The 24,980-nt window shown below is 46.7% G+C and overlaps 1 protein-coding gene across 1 annotated transcript; it reads right to left on the bottom strand.

Moving 5' to 3' along the window:
- Positions 1 to 347: 347 nt before the first annotated feature.
- On the bottom strand, positions 348 to 23,263 carry LOC138672779 (uncharacterized). The gene is made up of 4 exons (XM_069761132.1): positions 22,874 to 23,263; positions 19,678 to 19,782; positions 12,509 to 12,578; positions 348 to 2,405 (listed from the first exon to the last, which is right to left on the bottom strand). Exons 1-4 carry the CDS (start codon positions 23,174 to 23,176, stop codon positions 2,119 to 2,121), a joined length of 765 nt encoding a protein of 254 aa, XP_069617233.1. The 5' UTR covers positions 23,177 to 23,263; the 3' UTR covers positions 348 to 2,118.
- Positions 23,264 to 24,980: the final 1,717 nt, after the last annotated feature.

Below are 24,980 nucleotides of genomic sequence, written 5' to 3'. Positions count from 1 at the left end.
CTTACCTACAGCCGTCTGTCCTCCAGCGCTGTGCTCTGCACTCCTCCTGTACTGTCTGTGTGAGCACAGCGGCCGGAAAGCAGAGCAGTGACGTCACCGCTCTGCTTTCCGGCTGACCGACGCTCACAGCCAGTACAGGAGGAGTGCAGAGCACAGCGCTGGAGGACAGACGGCTGTAGGTAAGTATGTAGCGTTTGTTTTTTTCACTTTTAGGATGGTAACCAGGGTAAACATCAGGTTACTAAGCGCGGCCCTGCGCTTAGTTACCCCATGTTTACCCTGGTTACCAGTGAAGACATCGCTGGATCGGTGTCACACACGCCGATCCAGCGATGTCAGCAGGAGTCCAGCGACGAAATAAAGTTTTGGACTTTATTCAGCGACCAACGATCTCCCAGCAGGGGCCTGATTGTTGGTCGCTGTCACACATAACGATTTCATTAACGATATCGTTGCTACGTCACAAAAAGCAACGATATCGTTAACAATATCGTTATGTGTGAAGGTACCTTTACGCAGACTCTTTGATTTGCATGACTGACTCCCTCATACACGGCTCATGTTTAAATGATAACTTTACTGTAGTCAAATGGTAACATCAGGTTTTTCATCACCATTATCATAGAATAATCAAGCTATTTACTGTTCAAACTAGCAGTTCTGAGATGAGTGCAGGGCTGCAGACATTCCTTCCCAGCACCTTTTTTCTCTTAGGCTATGTGCACACGTTCAGAATTTCTCGCAGAAAATTCCTGAGAAAAAACGGACATTTTCTGCAAGAAATCTGCATGCGGTTTTGCCGCGGTTTTTTCCAGACACTTCCCAATGCATTTTGTAGTGGGAAATCCACTCAAAAAAAACGCAAAATTAATGAACATGCTGCGGTTTTTACCGCGATGCGTTTTTTTCGCGGAAAAAAACGCATCATGTGCACAAAACATGCAGAATTCATTCTAAATGATGGGATGCTTATTGTATGCGTTTTTTTGCGGTTTTATAGGGTTCTTATCGGGAAAAAACGCAAAAAACCGCACCGTGTGCACACAGCCTTATCTGTAGAGGAGGAGCGCCACTACTGAGTCTGTACATAAAGTGCAGCACAGATTAATCTCAACTAAAAGCAGAGATCCTTAGATCATGAACAGAACAGACATTTATGGGACATCTCATAACTTACCCAAATTATTATGAAAACATTACAGCATTGTACTACTGTACCCAATTTATATTTTAGGAGTCGTAGTCTGTCCATTTTATACCGACTGTGACTCCGCAGCAATGACTGATAAGACTTGCTTGTAAAAAATATATATATTTATATCTCCATAGTGCTGCATCATCCCACATCTCTTCCCTCATATCTGTTTAGTACCCTTCCAGTTCTCTCAATTCTGCCAATTTTGTAAGCCTAATATAATCAGTAATTATAACCTCCAATCCCGTCTCCAAGACTTTTCTGAAGCTACATCATCTCTCTGAAATGCACTACACCAATCAAGTTAATTCCCAGCATCTAGTTTTAACTGTGCCCCGAAAACACATTTTTAGGCTGGCTTAACATGTTTACTAATTAACTATTTTCTCTTTTTACATTATTGATCTAAACCTTGTCTCTTGAACACTGTCCCCCACACACAGTGTACTCAATAGCACTTCATATCTGTACATACACAGATACTTGCTGCTGACCGGTTCACACAGCTTTCCATATGTAATCCTATTTATTATAAAAGATGGCTGGACCACACAAAACAAGCACTTTTTACTTTGGGTTTTCCCTATCTCCTCATATTGCAGCACTTGCAAACAAGCCCATCACTTCTGTTTGGCAGATTAGTTTGCAATTATGTGACTCCTTATGGTAAAGTGCTGCAGAATATGCTGTCTCTATATAAAATGAAGAGCATTATTAATCATTTTTAGAGCACTTGTGACCCTTTCTTCTCTGTCAGGTCTTAATCTCGTTATACAATTACATTCATGGTAGCAGATGTATGGATCCACGGGATCAGTGTGAGAACACCACGATACAAGTCATTGTCACATTGGGCCATAACCATGGAGGCTGTGAAGTATAGAAGTTATATCTGTCTGCAAAAATATAATACTCTCGAGAGGTTATACGTCCAGATCAGTCTCCGCGTACTGAAAATGAGCCCCATCACAGAGCACAAACTGAGGATTCTTCCGTTTCCATACACTAAAGGAGTCGACTTGTCCTGGCCAACTGGGCAACCGGATCCTCTTCACACAGCAGAAGTCCTCAGCCAGGGACAGTTGGAAGGCACGCGAGGTGGACTGACCCCAGGGGTTGGATGACAATGTTTCTCCAAGAAGTTCTCCCACATGAAAAAGTGTGTGACCTCTGAAGTAAGCCAGGCAATCCTGAGAGAAGTGGGAAGACTCTGTAAAAGAGCACATGCTGTAAGATGGCATCAATATATAGGTTACAAAATCCAAAACTGTTAAAGGCTTAAGAAAAAGAAAAGGAATAGTGTGTTCGTGAATCAAAATGCACTACATGGACCGCATCCTCTCCTACACTCGGCCAAGCTGCATGGACCCGGCCACGTTTTGTCTGCCCCTTCTCCTCCAGCGATGGGACGGCTCTAGCTGGCAGCCTGGAGGTGAGAGACACCCTGCAGTTTTGTCGTCTGACAACACAGGTGCTGGCACTGACGCACCGAGGCTCCGGTGGCCAGCGCACAAACTGCTCTACCCAAAATAGCTCCCCTCCGGTTACATTACCATCCCAGCTGGGCTCCTAGCCGCACTCCCTCAATAGTTCCCTGCCCTCAGTTACCTTGTAACAACAGACAGCATATAGGTGACTCCCAATAGCCTTCAATTGGATTTCTCCAGATTTGAAGATGCAGGGGCTTATCAATTCTTCTCTCACTCAAGGTTACCTCATGTACTATGCCTTGGCTAAAGGTACCTTCACACTCAGCGACGCTGCAGCGATACCGACAACGATGTCGATCGCTGCAGCGTCGCTGTGTGGTCGCTGGAGAGCTGTCACACAGACAGCTCTCCAGCGACCAACGATCCCGAAGTCCTCGGGTAACCAGGGTAAACATCGGGTTACTAAGCGCAGGGCCGCGCTTAGTAACCCGATGTTTACCCTGGTTACCAGCGTAAACGTAAAATAAACAAACACCACATACTTACCTTCCGTGTCTGTCCCCGGCGCTGTGCTTTCCTGCACTGACTGTGAGCACAGCGGCCGGAAAGCAGAGCGGTGACGTCACCGCTGTGCTTTCCGGCTGGCCGGCGCTCACAGCCAGAGCAGAGAAGCACAGCGCCGGGGACAGACAGCAGAAGGTAAGTATGTAGTGTTTTTTTTTTTTTTTATGTTTACGCTGGTAACCAGGGTAAACATCGGGTTACTAAGTGCGGCCCTGCGCTTAGTAACCCGATGTTTACCCTGGTTACCAGTGAAGACATCGCTGAATCGGCGTCACACACGCCGATTCAGCAATGTCAGCAGGAAGTCCAGCGACGAAATAAAGTGCTGGACTTTCTGCAGCGACCAACGATGTCACAGCAGGATCCTGATCGCTGCTGCCTGTCAAACTGAACGATATCGCTAGCCAGGACGCTGCAACGTCACGGATCGCTAGCGATATCATTCAGTGTGAAGGTACCTTAAGCACAGCTTGGCATCATTAGGGTTAATCCTATACATGTGGAAATATGCTGTAGGCCACTGCTGACATCTAGTGGCCATTCATTAAAATCACACCTTCAGTCACAAAAGTTACTACTTACAACCCACAATTTTTGAAAACTACATGAAGGGGCAAAACATCAGACTGTGACCTCATTAACTAGCTATATCCTTCAATCTACAACCAAGCCAGCCCTATAATGCTAACTTTAATGGGCCGAGGCCCAGGACTTCCGTGATGACTTAATCCTCTCTCCTCTCCACCCTGGAGAGTTCAGCGCACTTTCCCTTTGACTTATTCAACCAGTGCTGCACTATAGTCACCAGATTATCCAACAATTCATAACTGCCCTGATACCGAAATCTTAACCTCAAGAATGAATCTCCAGCAGATCTCGGGGACCATATGTCTTCCAGGCCACACTCTCCAGCAGAGTCACTCTGCTCCTCTTTACCAGATGGGGTTGACTCAAACGATTCCAGCGTCCACAACCAGGATTCCGTGTACTCCTACCTCGGACCATGCTACCCTAGTACTACAGTTTCTGTCTATCCTACACTCCAGGCTGTCCAAAATGTCAGATAAACTAATTATGGAACTTTCTAAAGAACTTAGAAAACTTGAATTCCCAAACTTCTGATCTCAAAGACAAGATGGACTCTGCCACTGCAGCCCTCAATACCAAAGACAAAGAGATGGAGATGGAGATGCTCCACAAAGAAATCTACTCCCTCAACAATAAACTGGATGATTTTGGAAATGGTAGAACTGCTATCTGGAATCCCAATTGAGCATCTAGAGATGGACCGCATTCATAGAGCTGAGTAAACGTAAACCTGACGGCCCACTCCGTGACATTATTCTCAGACTTCACTTCTTCAAAAGAACAAATATTACAAGTGGCACGGAATTCCTCGACCCTGAAATCCCAAGGTCACTCCTAAAACATTTTTCAGACTTGGCCCCAACAACCATCATCAAGAGATGGGCCATGAAACCGTACCTAAAAATCCTCCACTCCAAAAAATATCAAATACCGCCGGGGTTTCCTGTTTAAATGGATTTTCACCTATTTGGATGTGGTTCCTCTACCCTGAAGGCGACAACTGCTACCTCACCAAACTATGGCTTCTGGACCAATCCTCATCACCATCAACTTCATCTCCTCCACAACAATCTAAACATAGTCGCTCTATACCACGTGACCACTCAGTGGACGCTAAACCCTGTGTGCACAGCTTACCGAGCACCATCTCAAACTCTAAACTATTTAATGCCCACTATCATCCTGCATCTCCAGGATGGTTACGTGTCTTCCCCTTGTACAGATACTATTTGCCATTGACTCTTACTGTGGTTTACCTGAGTCTTTGTTTTGGTCTCTTAATGCTTTTATATGGTTGCCTGATGTTCTCAGTTATAGCAATTCTTTGTTATTGCTAACCTGCTAGGGGCCTCTTTGTCTTTAAATCGTACACTTTGTTCTTTAGAGTTCAACCTAGAGTCCCATCCGAGTCAAGCTCTTCCCTCCATAACCTTACTTAAATGCCATACACCTTGGTACTGGGATTAAACCCATCACTCACTTCCTCAGTTGAACCAATAATTGTCACTTACATAGTTAATGTGGTATGCCCTACACATGATAGCAGGTTCATTACCTGTTAAGCGAACCCAACCCCTCACAAAACCCCATTATAGTCATTATACACATAATTGTGTGGTTCCTAAGAAAGCTGCATGATCCTCCAGCGTTACTACACACTGCGGCTCAGCACACTGTACTCAGCCTTCTTCATTACTATTAATGTTGCTCCTCCTCGTTTAACTGTTCTACTTAACACAACCTCACCCGAGAGGGCACTAAACAACTCCCAAATTTGGGCTCCCAATACAATGATAGGCCACAGGTGGTGCCTGTATACGACCCAAATATCTCTAACACCATGCCGCTAACCATTCTATCACACAACGTGTTGGGGCCGTAACTCCCCACAAAAACGTACTACAGCCTTTCGCTATTACCGATCCTTACAAGCAGATGTGATTTAACTTCAAAAGACTCATTTTTTAACATACAGCACCCAAAGTTCATGTTCCCCTCTTACCCACTTTTCTATACCGACGCTGCTCCAAATAAAGCCAAAGGTGTAGCCATTTGTTTAAAAAAATCCAAACCCTTCCTCTATAAATCGCTAAGAGCGGACAAAGAAGGTCGCCACTTAATATCAAAGAGCTCCATTTCAGATGAACTGGTGACCTTTGTTTCCTACTACGCCCCTAACACTCACCAATTTCCTTTTTTTTTCCCACATCCACTTGACCTAGTTTTTGAACATGCTCGAAGAACTACGTTGCTTTGCCACAACTCATACTGCATACTTAATCCTAAATGTAAAGAATATGGGGGGATTTAAAGGCAGATTACAATCCTCCTTCAGTTTGTGTAGCTGTAACAGGACACCTGGCTAAGCAGGTGGTCCAGCCTCACCAGCTAGTATACAGGCTCATAGAGTATGAGCCCATGCTATGTGACTGCTTCATTCAATCTTCCTCCAGTCAGGTAGGATATTTCTGTAAGGGGCTGAATGCCTTCCAGGGTTTCAACCCATTCTAGCACCCAGGGGTTGGGAGTTATGTAGAACAGCTAGTAGAATCCAGGTAGCGAAACTGTATTTGATCTCCAAGTGTAACGGGATAGGACAGATACAATGGTGCCAAAATCACCACCATGTGACCTTCCATACAGAAATTATGATCCATCATAGGTTTTGGAAATTCACACTTTGGGAGACCAGGACAATCCTGGGGGCGGGGAAGGAAGTGACTGACCAAGGGGTTAAGTGCATGTGCGACTAATGGAAGAAACCGGAAAGAGCTGGTCCCCACATCCAATGGTCGAACATCAAGGTCGCAACTGACTTTTATATCATTTGCTTATACAGTCATGGCCAAAAGTATTGACACCCCTGCAATTCTGTCAGATAATACTCATTTTCTTCCTGAAAATGATTGCAAACACAAATTCTTTGGTATTATTATCTTCATTTAACCCCTTAGTGACAGAGCCAATTTAGTACTTAATGACCAGGCCAATTTTTGCAATTCTGACCACTGTCACTTTATGAGGTTATAACTCTGGAACACTTCAACGGATCCCGCTGATTCTGAGACTGTTTTTTCGTGACATATTGTACTTCATGTTAGTGGTAACATTTCTTCGATATTACTTGCGATTATTTATGAAAAAAATGGAAATATGGCGAAAATTTTTAAAATTTTGCAATTTTCAAACTTTGTATTTTTATGCCCTTAAATCAGAGAGATATGTCACGAAAAATAGTTAATAAATAACATTTCCCACATGTCTACTTTACATCAGCACAATTTTGGAAACAAATTTTTTTTTTGTTAGGGAGTTATAAGGGTTAAAAGTTGACCAGCAATTTCTCATTTTTACAACACCATTTTTTTTTAGGGACCACATCACATTTGAAGTCATTTTGAGGGGTCTATATGATAGAAAATAATGAAGTGTGACACCATTCTAAAAACTACACCCCTCAAGGTTCTCAAAACCACATTCAAGAAGTTTATTAACCCTTTACGTGCTTCACAGGAACTGAAACAATGTGGAAGGAAAAAATGAACATTTACCTTTTTTTTTGCAAACATCTTAATTCAGAACCATTTTTTTTATTTTCACAAGTGTAAAAACAGAAATGTAACCATAAATTTTGTTATGCAATTTCTCCTGAATACGCCAATACCCCATATGTGGGGGTAAACCACTTTTTGGGCGCACCGCAGAACTTAGAAGTGAAGGAGCGCCGTTTGACTTTTTCAATGCAGAATTGTCTGGAATTGAGATCGGACGCCATGTCACGTTTAGAGAGCCCCTGATGTACCTAAACAGTGGACACTCCCCACAAGTGACACCATTTTGGAAACTAGACCCCTTAAGGAACTTATTTAGATGTGTGGCGAGCACTTTGAACCCCCATGTGCTTCACAGAAGCTTATAACGTAGAGCCGTGAAAAAAAAAAAATTGAATTTTTTTCTACAAAAATGATCTTTTTGCCCACAAATTTTTATTTTCACAAGGGTAACAGGAGAAATTAGACCACTAAAGTTGTTGTGCAATTTCTCCTGAGTACGTCGATACCCAATATGTGGGGGTAAACCACTGTTTGGGCGCACCGCAGAGCTTGGAAGAGAAAGAGTGCCGTTTTACTTTTTCAATGTAGAATTGGCTGGAATTGAGATCGGACGCCATGTCGCGTTTGGAGAGCCCCTGATGTGCCTAAACAGTAGAAATCCCCCACAAGTGACCCCATTTTGGAAACTAGACCCCCCATGGAACTTATCTAGATGTGTGGTGAGAACCTTGAATGCCCAAGTGCTTCACAGAAGTTTATAATGCAGAGCCGTGAAAATAAAAAATATTTTTTTTTTCCACAAAAAAGATTTTTTAGCCCCCAAGTTTTTATTTTCACAAGAGTAACAAGAGAAATTGGACCCCAAAAGTTGTTGTCCAATTTGTCCTGAGTATGCTGGTACCCCACATGTGGGGGTAAACCACTGTTTGGGCGCACGGCAGAGCTCGGAAGGAAGGAGCGCCGTTTTGGAATGCAGACTTTGATAGAATGGTCTGCGGGTATGATGTTGCGTTTGCAGAGCCCCTGATGTACCTAACCAGTAGAAACCCTCCACAAGTGACCCCATTTTGGAAACTAGACCCCCCAAGGAACTTATCTAGATGTGTGGTGAGAACTTTGAATGCCAAAGTGCTTCACAGAAGTTTAGAATGCAGAGTCGTGAAAATAAAAAATAAAAAATTTTTCCACAAAAAAGATATTGTTGCCCCCAAGTTTTTATTTTCACAAGGGTAACAGGAGAAATTGGACTGCAATAGTTGTTGTCCAATTTATCCCGAGTATGCTGATGCGCCATATGTGGGGGTAAACCACTGTTTGGGCGCACGGCAGAGCTCGGAAGGGAAGGAGCGCCTTTTTGGAATGCAGACTTTGATAGAATGGTCTGTGGGCATTATGTTGCGATTGCAGAGCCCCTGATGTACCTAAACTGTAGTAACCCCCCACAAGTGACCCCATTTTGGAAACTAGACCCCCCAAGGAACTTATCTAGATGTGTGGTGAGAACTTTGAATGCCCAAGTGCTTCACAGAAGTTTAGAATGCAGAGTCGTGAAAATAAAAAATATTTATTTTTTTTTCACAAAAAAAGATTTTGTAGCCCCCAAGTTTTTATTTTCACAAGGGTAACAAGAGAAATTGGACCCCAGAAGTTGTTGTCCAATTTATCCCGAGTACGCTGATGCCCCATATGTGGGGGTAACCCACTGTTTGGGCGCACGGCAGAGCTCAGAAGGGAGGGAGCACCATTTGACTTTTTGAGCGCAAAATTGGCTGTCGTGTTTGGAGACCCCCTGATGTACCTAAACAGTGGAAACCCCCCAATTCTAGCTCCAACCCTAACCCCAACACACCCCTAACCCTAATCCCAACCTGATCCATAATCCTAATCACTAACCCTAACCATAATCACAACCCTTACCCCAAAACAACCCTAATGTCAACCCTAACCTTAACCCTAATCAAAACCCTAAATCCAACACACCCCTAATCCTAATCTCAACCCTAACCTCAAACCTAACCCTAATCCCAATACACCCCTAATCACAACCCTAGCCTTAACCCTAATCCCAAACCTAACCCTAATCCCAAGCGTAACCCTAATGCCAACCCTAACCCTAATACCAACCCTAATCCAAACCCTAACCCTAATCCCAGCTCTAACCCTAACTTTAGCCCCAACCCTAGCCCTAACTTTAGCCCCAACCCTAACCCTAAGGCTACTTTCACACTTGCGTCGTTTGGCATTCCGTCGCAATCCGTCGTTTTGGACAAGAAACGGATCCTGCAAATGTGCCCGCAGGATGCGTTTTTTGCCCATAGACTTGTATTGCTGACGGATCGTGACGGATGGCCACACGTTGCGTCCATCGTGCACTGGATCAGTTGTGTTTTGGCGGACCGTCGGCACAAAAAAACGTTCAATGAAACGTTTTTTTGTACGTCGCATCCGCCATTTCTGACCGCGCATGCGTGGCCGTAACTCCGCCCCCTCCTCCCCAGGACATAGATTGGGCAGCGGATGCGTTGAAAAACTACAGCTGCTGCCCAGGTTGTGCACAATTTTCACAACGTGCGTCGGTATGTCGGGCCGACGCATTGCGACGGCCCCGTATCGACGCAAGTGTGAAAGAAGCCTAACCCTAAATTTAGCCCCAACCCTAACCCTAAATTTAGCCCCAACCCTAGCCCTAACCCTAATTTTAGCCCCAACTGCTGTTCTCCTGCCGGCTGGCAGATGGAGACAGATGGCGGGCGCACTGCGCATGCGCCCGCCATTTTCTTCTGCCGGCGGCCAGGAGGAGCAGCAAGAGGATCCAGGGACACAGGTGAGTATTGTAGGGTCCCCGAATCCCCCTATTTCTCTGTCCTCTGATGTGCGATCACATCAGAGGACAGAGAATTACACTTTACTTTTCTTTTTTTTTTTTTTTTTTGCGGTCGCCGGTAAACAGTTAATTAATGGCGATCGCAAAACAGGGGTCGGTAAAACCGACCCCGATCATGCTCTTTGGGGTCTCGGCTACCCCCGGCAGCCGAGACCCCAAAGATTCTCGCGGGGCCGGCCGGCGGGCGCACTGCACATGCGCCCGACACTTTGAAGATGGCGGCGCCCACCGGGAGACACGAGGAGCATCGGGGGAGATAGGTGAGTATTGGGGGGCCACCAGGGATCACATCGGAGGACAGAGAAATTAAAAAGAGATCGCGTGTTTTGGTTTTTTTTTGCGATCGCCGGTAAACGGTTAATTACCGGCGATCGCAAATGCGGGGAGGGTGAAAAAAAAACCAAATCATGTTCTCTGGGGTCTCGGCCACCCCCGGCAGCCGAGACCCCGGAGAAAATCGGCCTCTGGGGGGCGCTATTCACTTTTTCCACAGCGCCGTTAATTAACGGCGCTGTGGTTTAAGTACCCTTAGCGGCCGCCGTTAAAAGGCGTATCGGCGGTCGCTAAGGGGTTAATTTGTCTTAAATGAAAAAACACAAGAGAGAATGAAGCAAAAAGCAAAACATTGATCATTTCACACAAAACTCCAAAAATGGGCCAGACAAAAGTATCGGCACCCTCAGCCTAATAACCAAAATAGCCAAAATAACTGCGACCAACCGCTTCCGGTAACCATCAATGAGATTCTTACAATGCTCTGCTGGAATTTTAGACCATTCTTCTTTGGCAAACTGCTCCAGGTCCCTGATATTTGAAGGGCGCCTTCTCCAAACTGCCATTTTTAGATCTCTCCACAGGTGTTCTATGGGATTCAGGTCTGGACTCATTGCTGGCCACCTTAGAAGTCTCCAGTGCTTTCTCTCAAACCATTTTCTAGTGCTTTTTGAAGTGTGTTTTGGGTCATTGTCCTGCTGGGAGACCCATGACCTCTGAGGGAGACCCAGCTTTCTCACACTGGGCCCTACATTATGCTGCAAAATTTGTTGGTAGTCTTCAGACTTCATAATGCCATGCACACGATCAAGCATTCCAGTGCCAGAGGCACCAAAGCAACCCCAAAACATCAGGGAACCTCCGCCATGTTTGACTGTAGGGACAGTGTTCTTTTCTTTGAATGCCTCTATTTTTCTATTGAGTAACCACCTTGATTACTACTGCTCTTTGAGCTAGACATCCTCTTCATCAATTTGGGAAGCTCATAAAGCAGTGCTAAGAGGCTTCGGGAGAACAGCTGATCTTGAGAATAAGGTGTCAGTATTAAGAGCTCGCCCTGCCCCTCTATATACAGAGATCTTGAACGTGCCCGCTCTCAAATTGATCTTTGTCTCTCCGAAAACACAGAGAGCCCTCTGTTGGTCCCAACAACGCTTCCACGTAATTAATAATAAAAGCAACTATAATCTTCCTAGATGCCTCAATTGACCCCCCCCCCCCCCCCCCCGCTGTACCACATACCCCAATACGACTACGTACCGACATAGGCCTTATGTCCAACCGGCAACAGATTACATGCTTGTTCCAGCCGTAGCTTGAGCAGCTACACAACGACACTTCCCCAGACATCAGGCAAAAAATAGACACTTTCCTTAACTCTTTTTCCCTCCCAGTCCTCAATTTCAATATGTCTCATCTCCTCCATTAGGCCATCACCGAAATAAGAACAGCTATCCACCAACTAAAACTTAATAAAAACCAGGCCCAGATGGCTTGTCTGCTCTTTACTATAAGTCTGTTCTTATTCCCCATTTCACTACTTTAACTCCGAGGGATGGAAAAAAGCCAGGGGCAGCATCTCTTACAGCAGCTACATCTATGATACCCAAACCAAACTCAGACCACTCATTGTGATTAGTGATGAGTGAGTGTACTTGTTTTTTCCCCGAGCACGCTCAGGTGGTCTCCGAGTATTTTGGCGTGCTCGGAGATTTAGTTTACGTCGCCGCACCTGGATGGTTTGCGGCTGCTGGACAGCCTGAGTACATGTGGGAATTCCCTAACAAACAGGCAACCCCACATGTATTCAGGCAGTCGCAAATCACGCATCTGCGGCGACGAAAACTAAGCCTCAGAGCACGCCAAAATACTCGGCGATCAACCCAGAATGCTTGGGAAAATCCGAGTAACAAGTACACTTGCTCATCAAATCATGATCAAACTATAGACCGATATCCCTGAGTAATATAATCTCAAACGTTTAGCAAAAATCTTGGCTAAAATATATATAAATTCTTACCATCTGCATCAGGCCAGGCAAGAAACAAGGCTCTGTCTGGATAGTTCTCCAAGACGTCAGGGCCTCCAGTCTACAAATAACAGACGTATATTCAGAAGCTTCACCTGAAACCAGTGTAATAAATACTAGTAGTAAGTTTATTCAGTTTCTGATTTGGCAATACGTGTGCTTTTATTATAGTTGGTGGTTTGTTTTATCTTAAAGTGGCAGTACAAGAAAAACTTCCTAAGGCTAAGTTCACATTTGCGTATATATGTGCAGCACATCATCTGCATGTGCAAAAGCATGCAAGCGCGTGTTTACGCAGCGTTTTTTATCCGCCTCAGCTTATGCATGACGGCAAAAATAAAACGCTGCGTATGCATGCGTTTGTATACATTTTTGCCTGTTTGTGCGCGTGCGTTCGATATTTCCAGGAGGGCGGTTCTCAAAACAGTTCCTGGACATGCGCAGTCTGAAGTACGCAAGCGTATCAAACACATGTCTGTTGTGAATTCTGTGGCTGAATTCACTTCTGTGGTCACAAGTGGTATTGCAGTCTCTGGGCTTCCTCCCTCAGGTGTTTTGGTGAGCTCGTTGGCTGCCTTGCTATTTAGCTCCACCTGAGTCTGTCTTCCTTGCTCCTTGTCAATGTTCCAGTGTTGGATCTGAGCTACTGCATCTTTCCTTGGGCCTGCTGCTCTGCTAGATAAGTGCTTCTAGTTTGTTTTTCTGTTTTTTCTGTCCAGCTTGCTATTAACTTTTGCTGGAAGCTCTGAGAAGCAAAGGAGTGCACCGCCGTGCTGTTAGTTCGGCACGGTGGGTCTTTTTGCCCCTTTGCGTGGTTTTCGTTTTAGGGTTTTTTGTAGACTGCATAGTTCTCTTTGCTATCCTCGCTCTGTCTAGAATATCGGGCCTCACTTTGCTGAATCTATTTCATTCCTACGTTTGTCTTTTCATCTTGCTAACAGTCATTATATGTGGGGGGCTGCCTATTCCTTTGGGGTATTTCTCTGAGGTAAGTCAGGCTTGTATTTCTATCTTCAGGCTAGTCAGCTCCTCAGGCAGTGTCGAGTTGCATAGGTAGTGATAGGCGCAATCCACTGCTGCTTATAGTTGTGTGAGGATAGATCAGGTACTGCAGTCTACAGAGATTCCACGTCTCAGAGCTCGTCCTATTGTTTTTGGTTATTGCCAGATCTCTGTATGTGCGCTGATTACTGCATGCTGTGTTGCCTGATTGCCAGCCATAACAGTACAAGGAGCCGAACCAATGATTCCCAATAGAGGGAAAAAAGAAATCCTGACATCATTTTTTTTTTCTTAGCTCTGTCTTCAGTCTTTTTTTTCCCCTAGACATTAGAGTGCTTCAGGACACAGCTGTGGACATGGATATTCAGGCTCTGTGCTCCTCAATGGATAATCTCGTTGTAAATGTACAAAAGATTCAAGATACTATTGATCAGAAATCGATGCTAGAACCAAGAATTCCGATTCCTGATTTGTTTTTTGGTGACAGAACTAAGTTCCTGAGCTTCAGAAATAATTGTAAGCTATTTTTGGCCTTGAAACCTCATTCTTCTGGTAATCCTATTCAACAGGTTTTGATTATTATTTCTTTTTTGCGCGGCGACCCACAGGACTGGGCGTTTTCTCTTGCACCAGGAGATTCTGCATTGAGTAATGTTGATGCATTTTTCCAGGCGCTGGGATTGCTTTACGATGAGCCTAATTCAGTGGATCAGGCTGAGAAAAATCTGCTGGCTTTATGCCAGGGTCAGGATGATGTAGAAGTATATTGTCAGAAATTTAGGAAGTGGTCAGTACTCACTCTGTGGAATGAATCTGCACTAGCGGCTTTGTTCAGAAAGGGTCTCTCTGAAGCTCTTAAGGATGTAATGGTGGGATTTCCTATGCCTGCTGGTTTGAATGAGTCTATGTCCTTGGCCATTCAGATCGGTCGTCGCTTGCGCGAGCGTAAATCTGTGCACCATCTGGCGGTATTGTCTGAGAGTAAACCTGAGCCTATGCAGTGCGACAGGACTATGACTAAAGTAGAACGGCAAGAACACAGACGTCTGAACAGACTGTGTTTCTATTGTGGTGATTCTACTCATGCTATTTCTAATTGTCCTAAACGCACTAGGCGGTTCGATAGCTCTGCCGTTATTGGTACTGTACAGTCCAAATTCCTTTTGTCCATTACCTTAATGTGCTCTTTGTCATCGTATTCTGTCATGGCGTTTGTGGATTCAGGCGCTGCCCTGAATCTGATGGATTTGGATTATGCTAAACGTTGTGGATTTTTCTTGGAGCCTTTGCGGTGTCCTATTCCGTTGAGAGGAATTGATGCTACACCTTTGGCCAAGAATAAGCCTCAGTACTGGGCCCAGCTGACCATGTGCATTGCTCCTGCACATCAGGAAGTTATTCGCTTTCTGGTACTGCATAATTTGCATGATGTGGTCGTGTTGGGGTTGCCATGGCTACAAACCCATAATCCAGTATTGGATTGGAACTCTATGTCGGTAACCAGCTGGGGTTGTCAGGGAGTACATGGTGATGTTCCATTTTTGTCTATTTCGTCATCCATTCCTTCTGACATCCCAGAGTTCTTGTCGGACTTTCAGGATGTATTTGAAGAGTCCAAGTCTGATGCCCTACCTCCGCATAGGAATTGTGATTGTGCTATCGATTTGATTCCTGGTAGTAAATTCCCTAAGGGTCGTTTATTTAATTTGTCCGTACCTGAACACACCGCTATGCGCAGTTATGTGAAGGAGTCCCTGGAGAAGGGACATATTCGCCCATCGTCGTCACCATTGGGAGCAGGGTTCTTTTTTGTAGCCAAGAAGGATGGTTCGCTAAGACCGTGTATTGATTACCGCCTTCTTAATAAGATCACTGTTAAGTTTCAGTATCCCTTGCCATTGATTTCTGACTTGTTTGCTCGGATTAAGGGGGCTAGTTGGTTTACTAAGATTGATCTTCGTGGTGCGTATAATCTGGTGAGAATCAGGCAGGGAGATGAATGGAAAACGGCATTTAATACGCCCGAGGGTCATTTTGAGTATCTGGTGATGCCGTTCGGACTTGCCAATGCTCCATCTGTTTTTCAGTCTTTTATGCATGACATTTTCCGTGAGTATCTGGATAAATTCTTGATTGTTTACTTGGATGACATTTTGATCTTCTCAGATGATTGGGAGTCTCATGTGAAGCAAGTCAGAATGGTTTTCCAGGTACTGCGTGCTAATTCCTTGTTCGTGAAGGGATCAAAGTGTCTCTTCGGTGTGCAGAAAGTTTCATTTTTAGGGTTCATCTTTTACCCTTCTACTATCGAGATGGATCCGGTTAAGGTTCAGGCCATCCAGGATTGGACTCAGCCGACATCTCTAAAAAGTCTGCAGAAATTCCTGGGCTTTGCTAATTTTTATCGTCGCTTCATCTGTAATTTTTCTAGCATTGCCAGACCATTGACCGATTTGACCAAGAAGGGTGCTGATTTGGTTAATTGGTCTTCTGCTGCCGTGGAAGCTTTTCAGGAGTTGAAGCGTCGTTTTTGCTGTGCCCCTGTGTTGTGTCAACCTGATGTTTCTCTTCCGTTCCAGGTCGAGGTTGATGCTTCTGAGATTGGTGCAGGGGCGGTTTTGTCACAGAGAGGTTCTGGTTGCTCAGTGTTCAAACCATGTGCTTTCTTTTCCAGGAAATTTTCTGCTGCTGAGCGTAATTATGATGTGGGCAACCGAGAGTTGCTGGCCATGAAGTGGGCATTCGAGGAGTGGCGTCATTGGCTTGAGGGTGCTAAGCATCGCGTGGTGGTTTTGACTGATCATAAGAACCTTACTTATCTTGAGTCTGCCAAGCGCTTGAATCCTAGACAGGCCCGTTGGTCGTTATTTTTTGCTCGTTTTGATTTTGTGATTTCATACCTTCCGGGCTCTAAAAATGTGAAGGCGGATGCTCTGTCTAGGAGTTTTGTGCCCGACTCTCCGGGGTTATCTGAGCCGGCGAGTATCCTCAAGGAAGGAGTCATTGTGTCTGCCATCTCCCCTGATTTGCGGAGAGTGTTGCAGAAATTTCAGGCTAATAAACCTGATCGTTGTCCGGCCGAGAAACTGTTCGTCCCTGATAGGTGGACTAGTAAAGTTATCTCTGAACTTCATTGTTCGGTGCTGGCCGGTCATCCAGGAATCTTTGGTACCAGGGAGTTGGTTGCTAGATCCTTCTGGTGGCCATCTCTGTCGCGGGATGTGCGTGCTTTTGTGCAGTCCTGTGGAATATGTGCTAGGGCTAAGCCCTGCTGTTCACGTGCCAGTGGGTTGCTTTTGCCCTTGCCGGTCCCGAAGAGGCCTTGGACACATATTTCGATGGATTTCATTTCTGACCTTCCCGTTTCTCAAAAAATGTCGGTCATTTGGGTGGTCTGTGATCGCTTTTCTAAAATGGTCCATCTGGTGCCCTTGGTTAAATTGCCTTCCTCCTCTGATTTGGTGCCTTTGTTCTTCCAGCATGTGGTTCGTTTACATGGCATTCCTGAGAATATTGTTTCTGACAGAGGTTCCCAGTTTGTCTCGAGGTTCTGGCGAGCCTTTTGTGGTAGGATGGGCATTGACCTATCTTTCTCCTCGGCCTTCCATCCTCAGACTAATGGCCAGACCGAACGAACCAATCAGACCTTGGAAACATATCTGAGATGTTTTGTTTCCGCTGACCAGGATGATTGGGTGTCATTTTTGCCGTTGGCTGAGTTCGCCCTTAATAATCGGGCCAGCTCGGCTACCTTGGTCTCTCCATTTTTCTGCAATTCTGGGTTCCATCCTCGTTTCTCTTCAGGACAGGTTGAGTCTTCGGACTGTCCTGGTGTGGATTCTGTGGTGGACAGGTTGCAGCAGATCTGGACTCAGGTAGTGGACAATTTGACCTTGTCCCAGGAGAAGGCTCAGCTTTTCGCTAATCGCAGACGCCGTGTGGGACCCCGAATTCGTGTTGGGGATCTGGTTTGGTTATCTTCTCGTCATATTCCTATGAAGGTTTCCTCTCCTAAATTTAAACCTCGTTTTATTGGTCCGTATAGGATTTCTGAGATTCTCAATCCGGTGTCTTTTCGTCTGATCCTCCCAGACTCCTTTTCCATACATAATGTATTCCATAGGTCGTTGTTGAGGAGATACGTGGCACCTATGGTTCCATCTGTGGAGCCTCCTGCCCCTGTTTTGGTGGAGGGGGAATTGGAGTATATTGTGGAGAAGATTTTGGATTCTCGTGTCTCTAGACGGAAACTCCAGTATCTGGTCAAATGGAAGGGTTATGCTCAGGAAGATAATTCCTGGGTTTTTGCCTCTGATGTCCATGCCCCAGATCTTGTTCGTGCCTTTCATGTGGCTCATCCTGGTCGGCCTGGGGGTTCTGGTGAGGGTTCGGTGACCCCTCCTCAAGGGGGGGGTACTGTTGTGAATTCTGTGGCTGAATTCACTTCTGTGGTCACAAGTGGTATTGCAGTCTCTGGGCTTCCTCCCTCAGGTGTTTTGGTGAGCTCGTTGGCTGCCTTGCTATTTAGCTCCACCTGAGTCTGTCTTCCTTGCTCCTTGTCAATGTTCCAGTGTTGGATCTGAGCTACTGCATCTTTCCTTGGGCCTGCTGCTCTGCTAGATAAGTGCTTCTAGTTTGTTTTTCTGTTTTTTCTGTCCAGCTTGCTATTAACTTTTGCTGGAAGCTCTGAGAAGCAAAGGAGTGCACCGCCGTGCTGTTAGTTCGGCACGGTGGGTCTTTTTGCCCCTTTGCGTGGTTTTCGTTTTAGGGTTTTTTGTAGACTGCATAGTTCTCTTTGCTATCCTCGCTCTGTCTAGAATATCGGGCCTCACTTTGCTGAATCTATTTCATTCCTACGTTTGTCTTTTCATCTTGCTAACAGTCATTATATGTGGGGGGCTGCCTATTCCTTTGGGGTATTTCTCTGAGGTAAGTCAGGCTTGTATTTCTATCTTCAGGCTAGTCAGCTCCTCAGGCAGTGTCGAGTTGCATAGGTAGTGATAGGCGCAATCCACTGCTGCTTATAGTTGTGTGAGGATAGATCAGGTACTGCAGTCTACAGAGATTCCACGTCTCAGAGCTCGTCCTATTGTTTTTGGTTATTGCCAGATCTCTGTATGTGCGCTGATTACTGCATGCTGTGTTGCCTGATTGCCAGCCATAACACATGTCCTTGCGTACAAATGCGTTCTCATAGACAGTAATGCGTTTTTTTGATGCGCTCAATCCACAGTCATCCGCATGGCTGCGCATAATTGACGCCTCAAAAACATGTTGCGTTCACCGAACACTACGAAACGACGCATGTGTACGCATCCGATTGCATGTCTCTGCGTACACCATGTTAAAGACATGGACGCATGCGGATCAAACACTGCGCACAGATACGCAAATGTGAACCCGGCCTATGGTCTCATTCAGACATCCTGTTTTCACATACGTGTTCTGTCTTGTGTTTTTCATGGATAGAACATGTTCCCATTATTGACTATAGGACTGTTCACATACCCGGGGTTTTTTATGGACTATGTATAAAAATGTGCTGCCCATGATTAACACTGTAATCAACAGGAGAAGCTTTGTCATTTATTTTTCTGTGACAATCAGTGATGAAACACAGATAGTAAACACTGACATTCTGATCATAGTAACATAGTAACATAGTTAGTAAGGCCGAAAAAAGACATTTGTCCATCCAGTTCAGCCTATATCAAACAATGATGACACTCATACCATTTTTTTGCCTAGGTGAAAAATCACGGACCTCTGAATGAGGCCTACAAAATAAAAATAAAAAGTTAAAGTCAATGAAAAAAACTGGTAAAAAAAATATAGATTGTAAAATGTATTTAGCACAAATTTACAGAGCACCCCGAGGACTTGGAATCTATTATAAAGAGTACGGGCTAGGTTGCGGAGCCCACCATTGAGGCAGACACAATGGACACACACTATATAGGCTATGGCTATGATAGGCTGTGCTATTCTGTGTGATGTGATAGTAGCATGGCATTACTGGGACGCTCGCAATTAGTGCTCACCAAATTACAAATTGTTCAAATTCGCCAGGTCCAGAAAATGAAACAAAATCTGACATTCAATTTGCTCATCTCTAATATACATGTTATTATGCTTCGTTTTCGCCACACTGCTCTTACCATGACCTCTGTGTAACGCATCTCCGAGGGAAAAATGGTGTTCTGATCAAAAGCCACGACATCCAGTCCACGAGACTGCAGTAAGAATTCCCAGTATCCAGTTCCCTAGACAAACAGCGGACAAAGGAGGAATAAAGCAAAGCATTGTGAAGTGTGGGGCTCAACGCTCATGGAACTATGTTCACCAGCAGGTTGGGAGGATTCCTTATGCTCTCATTGTAGGGGAATATTTGGTGTAAATCAGACACTTGCCATATGAAGGCAGATTACAGAGAACTGTTTTATATGGAAGCCCGTGTTATAGATGCAAGTTCCGACCTGATCACGGGATCTATGAAGCTGCCAGTTCCGGACTTTGGAGCTACAGATTGGCCAGGACTTGTGTCTGAAAGAGGCCCCATACATAATAGATGGAGGTCGGCTCAACAATGATCATCCGGCGACTATCTCGTCCAACTTTCCCACACACAGGAGCATTCCACATAAGAAACCCGCTGCCAGACAGCGGCTTATCTCTTAGCGAACAGAAGGATCGGTAGTCGGAAATCGGACAAGTCAGATCCGTATCTCCAAAATTCATCATCTGTCAATGGAGGGTTGGGTGTCCCCCATACACATCAGGCTGCCGTCACACGTTCCGTATTTGGTCAGTATTTTACATCAGTATTTGTAAGCCAAAAGCAGGAGTGGAACAATTAGAGGGAAAGTATAATAGAAACATATGCACCACTTCTGCATTTATCACCCACTCCTGGTTTTGGCTACAAATACTGATGTAAAATACTGACCAAATACTGAGTGTGTGACGGCAGCCTAAGGGTATGTGCACACATCAGGATTTATTCCTGACAAAATCCTGAGAATTCTGCCAGAAATCCGCGTTTTTTTTCGCGCGGATTTCTCGCGTTTTTTGCGCGGATTTTTTGCGTTTTTTTTTTTCCGGAATGTCCTTTTTGCTAGGAAATCCGCAAAAAATCCGCAAAAATAATGAGCATGTCAGTTTTTTTTGTGGAATGCGTTTTTTTTTAGGAAAAAAACGCTAACATATGCACAAAAAATGCGGAATGCATTCTAAAAGATAGGATGCATAATGTTAGCGTTTTTTTACCGGATTTATAGCGTTTTTATAGCGAAATTCCGCAAAAAAACGCTAATCCTGACGTGTGCACATACCCTAAGACTGTCGGCCGATGTTACAGACCCCATCATGAGCACATCTGGTGACCCAACCCAACAACATAATGATGCTGTGAACTTAGGTCAGGTGACAGGTAGCTGAGCGCTGCAGTGATAAGGCTGGGGCTACAAGGAAAGTTGTCTCATGCAACCAAAAATATTTCATTATACCAAGCTGAAGCGCAACTATTTTAGAGCTGCGATTTTGCTGTAACAAAGAAAAAAAAAACTGCAAAATTGAAGTTGCATGTTACCTAAATTGAACTCAATGGTGAGTCCCACGTGTAACCGTCAGTCGCAGTGAGACACCATAGAAAATGGGACGATATAATGCAACAAGCACAATCTTGATATTGCTGGGAGCCCTAGTGTATGGCCAGGATTACACAGCGACGTGTCATACCACATTGACATTGTAAAAATGAGACTTATTGCATAAAGACCATTTTGGATTTTGCACAAATTGCATGAATGGTGTATGTACGCCACTTTGAAGAATTTGGAGCAAAAAAAAAAAAAAAAAACGGCAACAAATACCACAAAACAAAAAAGAAAGCTGATATGGATCAGGGTCCATTACTGCGGAGGCATAGAATTGCAGTGCCACAATGCAACCCTGGATGTAATGGTTTCCTGTGTTGTCACATTGTGATTTGTCTGCAACTTACCGTAACCTTTTATTTCCAGCAAAATCACGACTCTAAATATCAGTAGACAAGCGGCACAGATGTTTTTGATGTACAATTTTTCTGAGATTTGCTGCTACGTGACATGTCAACATGGGGTGTTGCAGGCGCAGGGGAGTAGAGGGCGACGTGGGTGTAGAGCGATGTGGCACATGGGTGACGTGGGCGCAGGGCACAAGGGTGACGTGGCACATTGGTGACGTGGGCGCAGGGCACGAGGGTGATGTGGGCGCAGGGCACGAGGGTGACGTGGGCGCAGGGTGCTGTGGGTGCATGGTGACGTGGGTGCAGGGTGACATGGGTGCAGGGCACGAGGGTGACGTGGGTGCAGGGCACGAGGGTGACGTGGGCACGAGGGTGACGTGGGCGCAGGGTGCTGTGGGCGCAGGGTGACGTGGGTGCAGGGCACGAGGGTGACGTGGGCACGAGGGTCACGTGGGCGCAGGGTGACATGGGTGCAGGGCACGAGGGTGACGTGGGCACGAGGGTGACGTGGGTGCAGGGCACGAGGGTGACGTGGGTGCAGGGCACGAGGGTGACGTGGGTGCAGGGCACGAGGGTGACGTGGGTGCAGGGCACGAGGGTGACGTGGGTGCAGGGCACGAGGGTGACGTGGGTGCAGGGCACGAGGGTGACGTGGGTGCAGGGCACGAGGGTGACGTGGGTGCAGGGCACGAGGGTGACGTGGGTGCAGGGCACGAGGGTGACGTGGGTGCAGGGCACGAGGGTGACGTGGGTGCAGGGCACGAGGGTGACGTGGGTGCAGGGCACGAGGGTGACGTGGGTGCAGGGCACGAGGGTGACGTGGGTGCAGGGCACGAGGGTGACGTGGGTGCAGGGCACGAGGGTGACGTGGGTGCAGGGCACGAGGGTGACGTGGGTGCAGGGCACGAGGGTGACGTGGGTGCAGGGCACGAGGGTGACGTGGGTGCAGGGCACGAGGGTGACGTGGGTGCAGGGCACGAGGGTGACGTGGGTGCAGGGCACGAGGGTGACGTGGGTGCAGGGCACGAGGGTGACGTGGGTGCAGGGCACGAGGGTGACGTGGGTGCAGGGCACGAGGGTGACGTGGGTGCAGGGCACGAGGGTGACGTGGGTGCAGGGCACGAGGGTGACGTGGGTGCAGGGCACGAGGGTGACGTGGGTGCAGGGCACGAGGGTGACGTGGGTGCAGGGCACGAGGGTGACGTGGGTGCAGGGCACGAGGGTGACGTGGGTGCAGGGCACGAGGGTGACGTGGGTGCAGGGCACGAGGGTGACGTGGGCGCAGGTTGACATGGGTGCAGGATGACGTGGGCGCAGGACATGGGGTGACGCAAGCGCAGGGCACTCACAGCTCCTGCTGACACCAGTGGCAAGTTGAGGGCACACAGCAGCTCCAGCACCTGAGGGCTGGGCACAGAGAAGGAGAAGAGGATCTGCAGGCGCTGGCAGCTGCAGGCGTCCTCCAGGCTCCGGAGCAGGTGCAGCAGCTGCTTCCTGCGGGTCGCGGACGTCTCCGGGTCACAGAACCTGTGCACGTCTGCAGGAAGCTGCTGCATCTTCCACACGTACAGCTGGTGATACAGGTTCTGCCCCTTGTCCTTCCTCTGCTCCATCGTGTCCCACTGCAGCCCGGGCGACACTGCCGCGGCCATACCAGCGCCGCGCCCACCCTGCAGCCACTGGGAGTAAGGGGCAAATTCAAAGTAGCGCCTCACACTTGCGGCAGAGGAACAGGAAGGCGAGCCAGAGGCCGGGAACAGCGGGCTGCCTGTGCTGCACTGCCACCTGCTGGACGGCGCTGGAACTGCACGATGGATGTGACCTGTCCTTGGTCCCTTGTATCACAGGGACCAATAGTCTCAGGTCCTAAGGAGTTAATTACCACCCGTGTGCACTGCAAACATGTCTGTGGAACGTCTAGGTTTTATTTATATCTGCCATATATATATATACATTACACCTAATTTTCCAACACTGGCACTGAGTCAAAGAAACAAAATGGGTCTATCAGCCACGATTTCAGGGTACAAGTCACCCAGAAATCACTTCCATAAGTGACGTGTAAACAAGGGGTTAAAACAGTGATGTATTAATGATGCAATAAAACGAAGAACCGCATTTTGAGGGGTATTTTTTTGAATAAATTTGGGAGCGATAAGCGCACCGTCCGTATCTGTGTGGACATACAGCTATGTGCACACGTTGCGGATTTTGATGCGTTTCTGCAGCTTTTTTGGACGCACGGAATTGCATCAAATCCGCAGTGTAGTGCACAAGCAATGTTAGTCCATGGGAAATTGAGAATTGTTGTGCACATGCTGCAGAAAAATACATGCGGATTTGCAGCGTTTTATTTTCTGCAGCATGTCAATTCTTTTTGTGGATATGCAGGGTTTCTGCACCCATTGACTACCACAGGGGCGGACACAGACAGCTTCGGGCCCCTGTGCAGGAAATGTGTCTGGGCCCCCCTCCTTTTAAGGCGACAAAGCTATATATATATATATATATATATATATATATATATATATATATATATACACACACACACACACACACACACACACTAAGGGACTGTGCTATACATAAGGGACTGTGTTAGACATAATAATCGATAATAATGTCTTCCTCCACCTCCCCGTTCCTAAATCCATTATAAATCCCCTTTCCTCTCATCCCAATCCCCCACACCCCCATTCCATTATTGCCCTCTCTGCTAAAAAAATGCTTATTTAGCACATTTATTTAAAGGGAACCTGTCACCCCCGTTTTTTGAGATTGAGATATAAATACTGTTAAATAGGGCCTGCGCTGTGCGTTACTATAGTGTATGTAGTGTACCCTGATTCCCCATGTATGCTGAGAAATACATTACCAAAGTCGGCGTTTTCGCCTGTCAATCAGGCTGGTCTGGTCAGGTGGGCGTGTTCACAGCGTTCTTTTCTTCCCCAGGTTTCCGTTGGTGGCGTAGTGGTGTGCGCATGTCCAAGGTCCGGATTCCCTGTGCCCACGCGAAGACACAGCGCGCGATCTGCGCTGTCATTCCTTTCATCGGTGCGGGCGGCCATCTTCCTGGGGCCGCGCGTGCGCAGATGTAGTGCTCTGCTGCACGGGGCTTCAGGAAAATGGCCGCGGGATGCCGCGCGTGCGCAGAAGAGATCGCGGCGGCCATTTTCCCAAAGCCGAGTTTGCATCTCGGCTTTGGGAAAATGGCCGCCGCGATCTCTTCTGCGCACGCGCGGCATCCCGCGGCCATTTTCCTGAAGCCCCGTGCAGCAGCGCACTACATCTGCGCACGCGCGGCCCCAGGAAGATGGCCGCCCGCACCGATGAAAGGAATGACAGCGCAGATCGCGCGCTGTGTCTTCACGTGGGCACAGGGAATCCGGACCTTGGACATGCGCACACCACTACGCCACCAACGGAAACCTGGGGAAGAAAAGAACGCTGTGAACA

The sequence above is a fragment of the Ranitomeya imitator genome, chromosome 3 (assembly GCF_032444005.1).
Source record: "Ranitomeya imitator isolate aRanImi1 chromosome 3, aRanImi1.pri, whole genome shotgun sequence".
NCBI lineage: Eukaryota > Metazoa > Chordata > Amphibia > Anura > Dendrobatidae > Ranitomeya > Ranitomeya imitator.
This window is presented reverse-complemented; position numbering and strand designations above follow the sequence as displayed.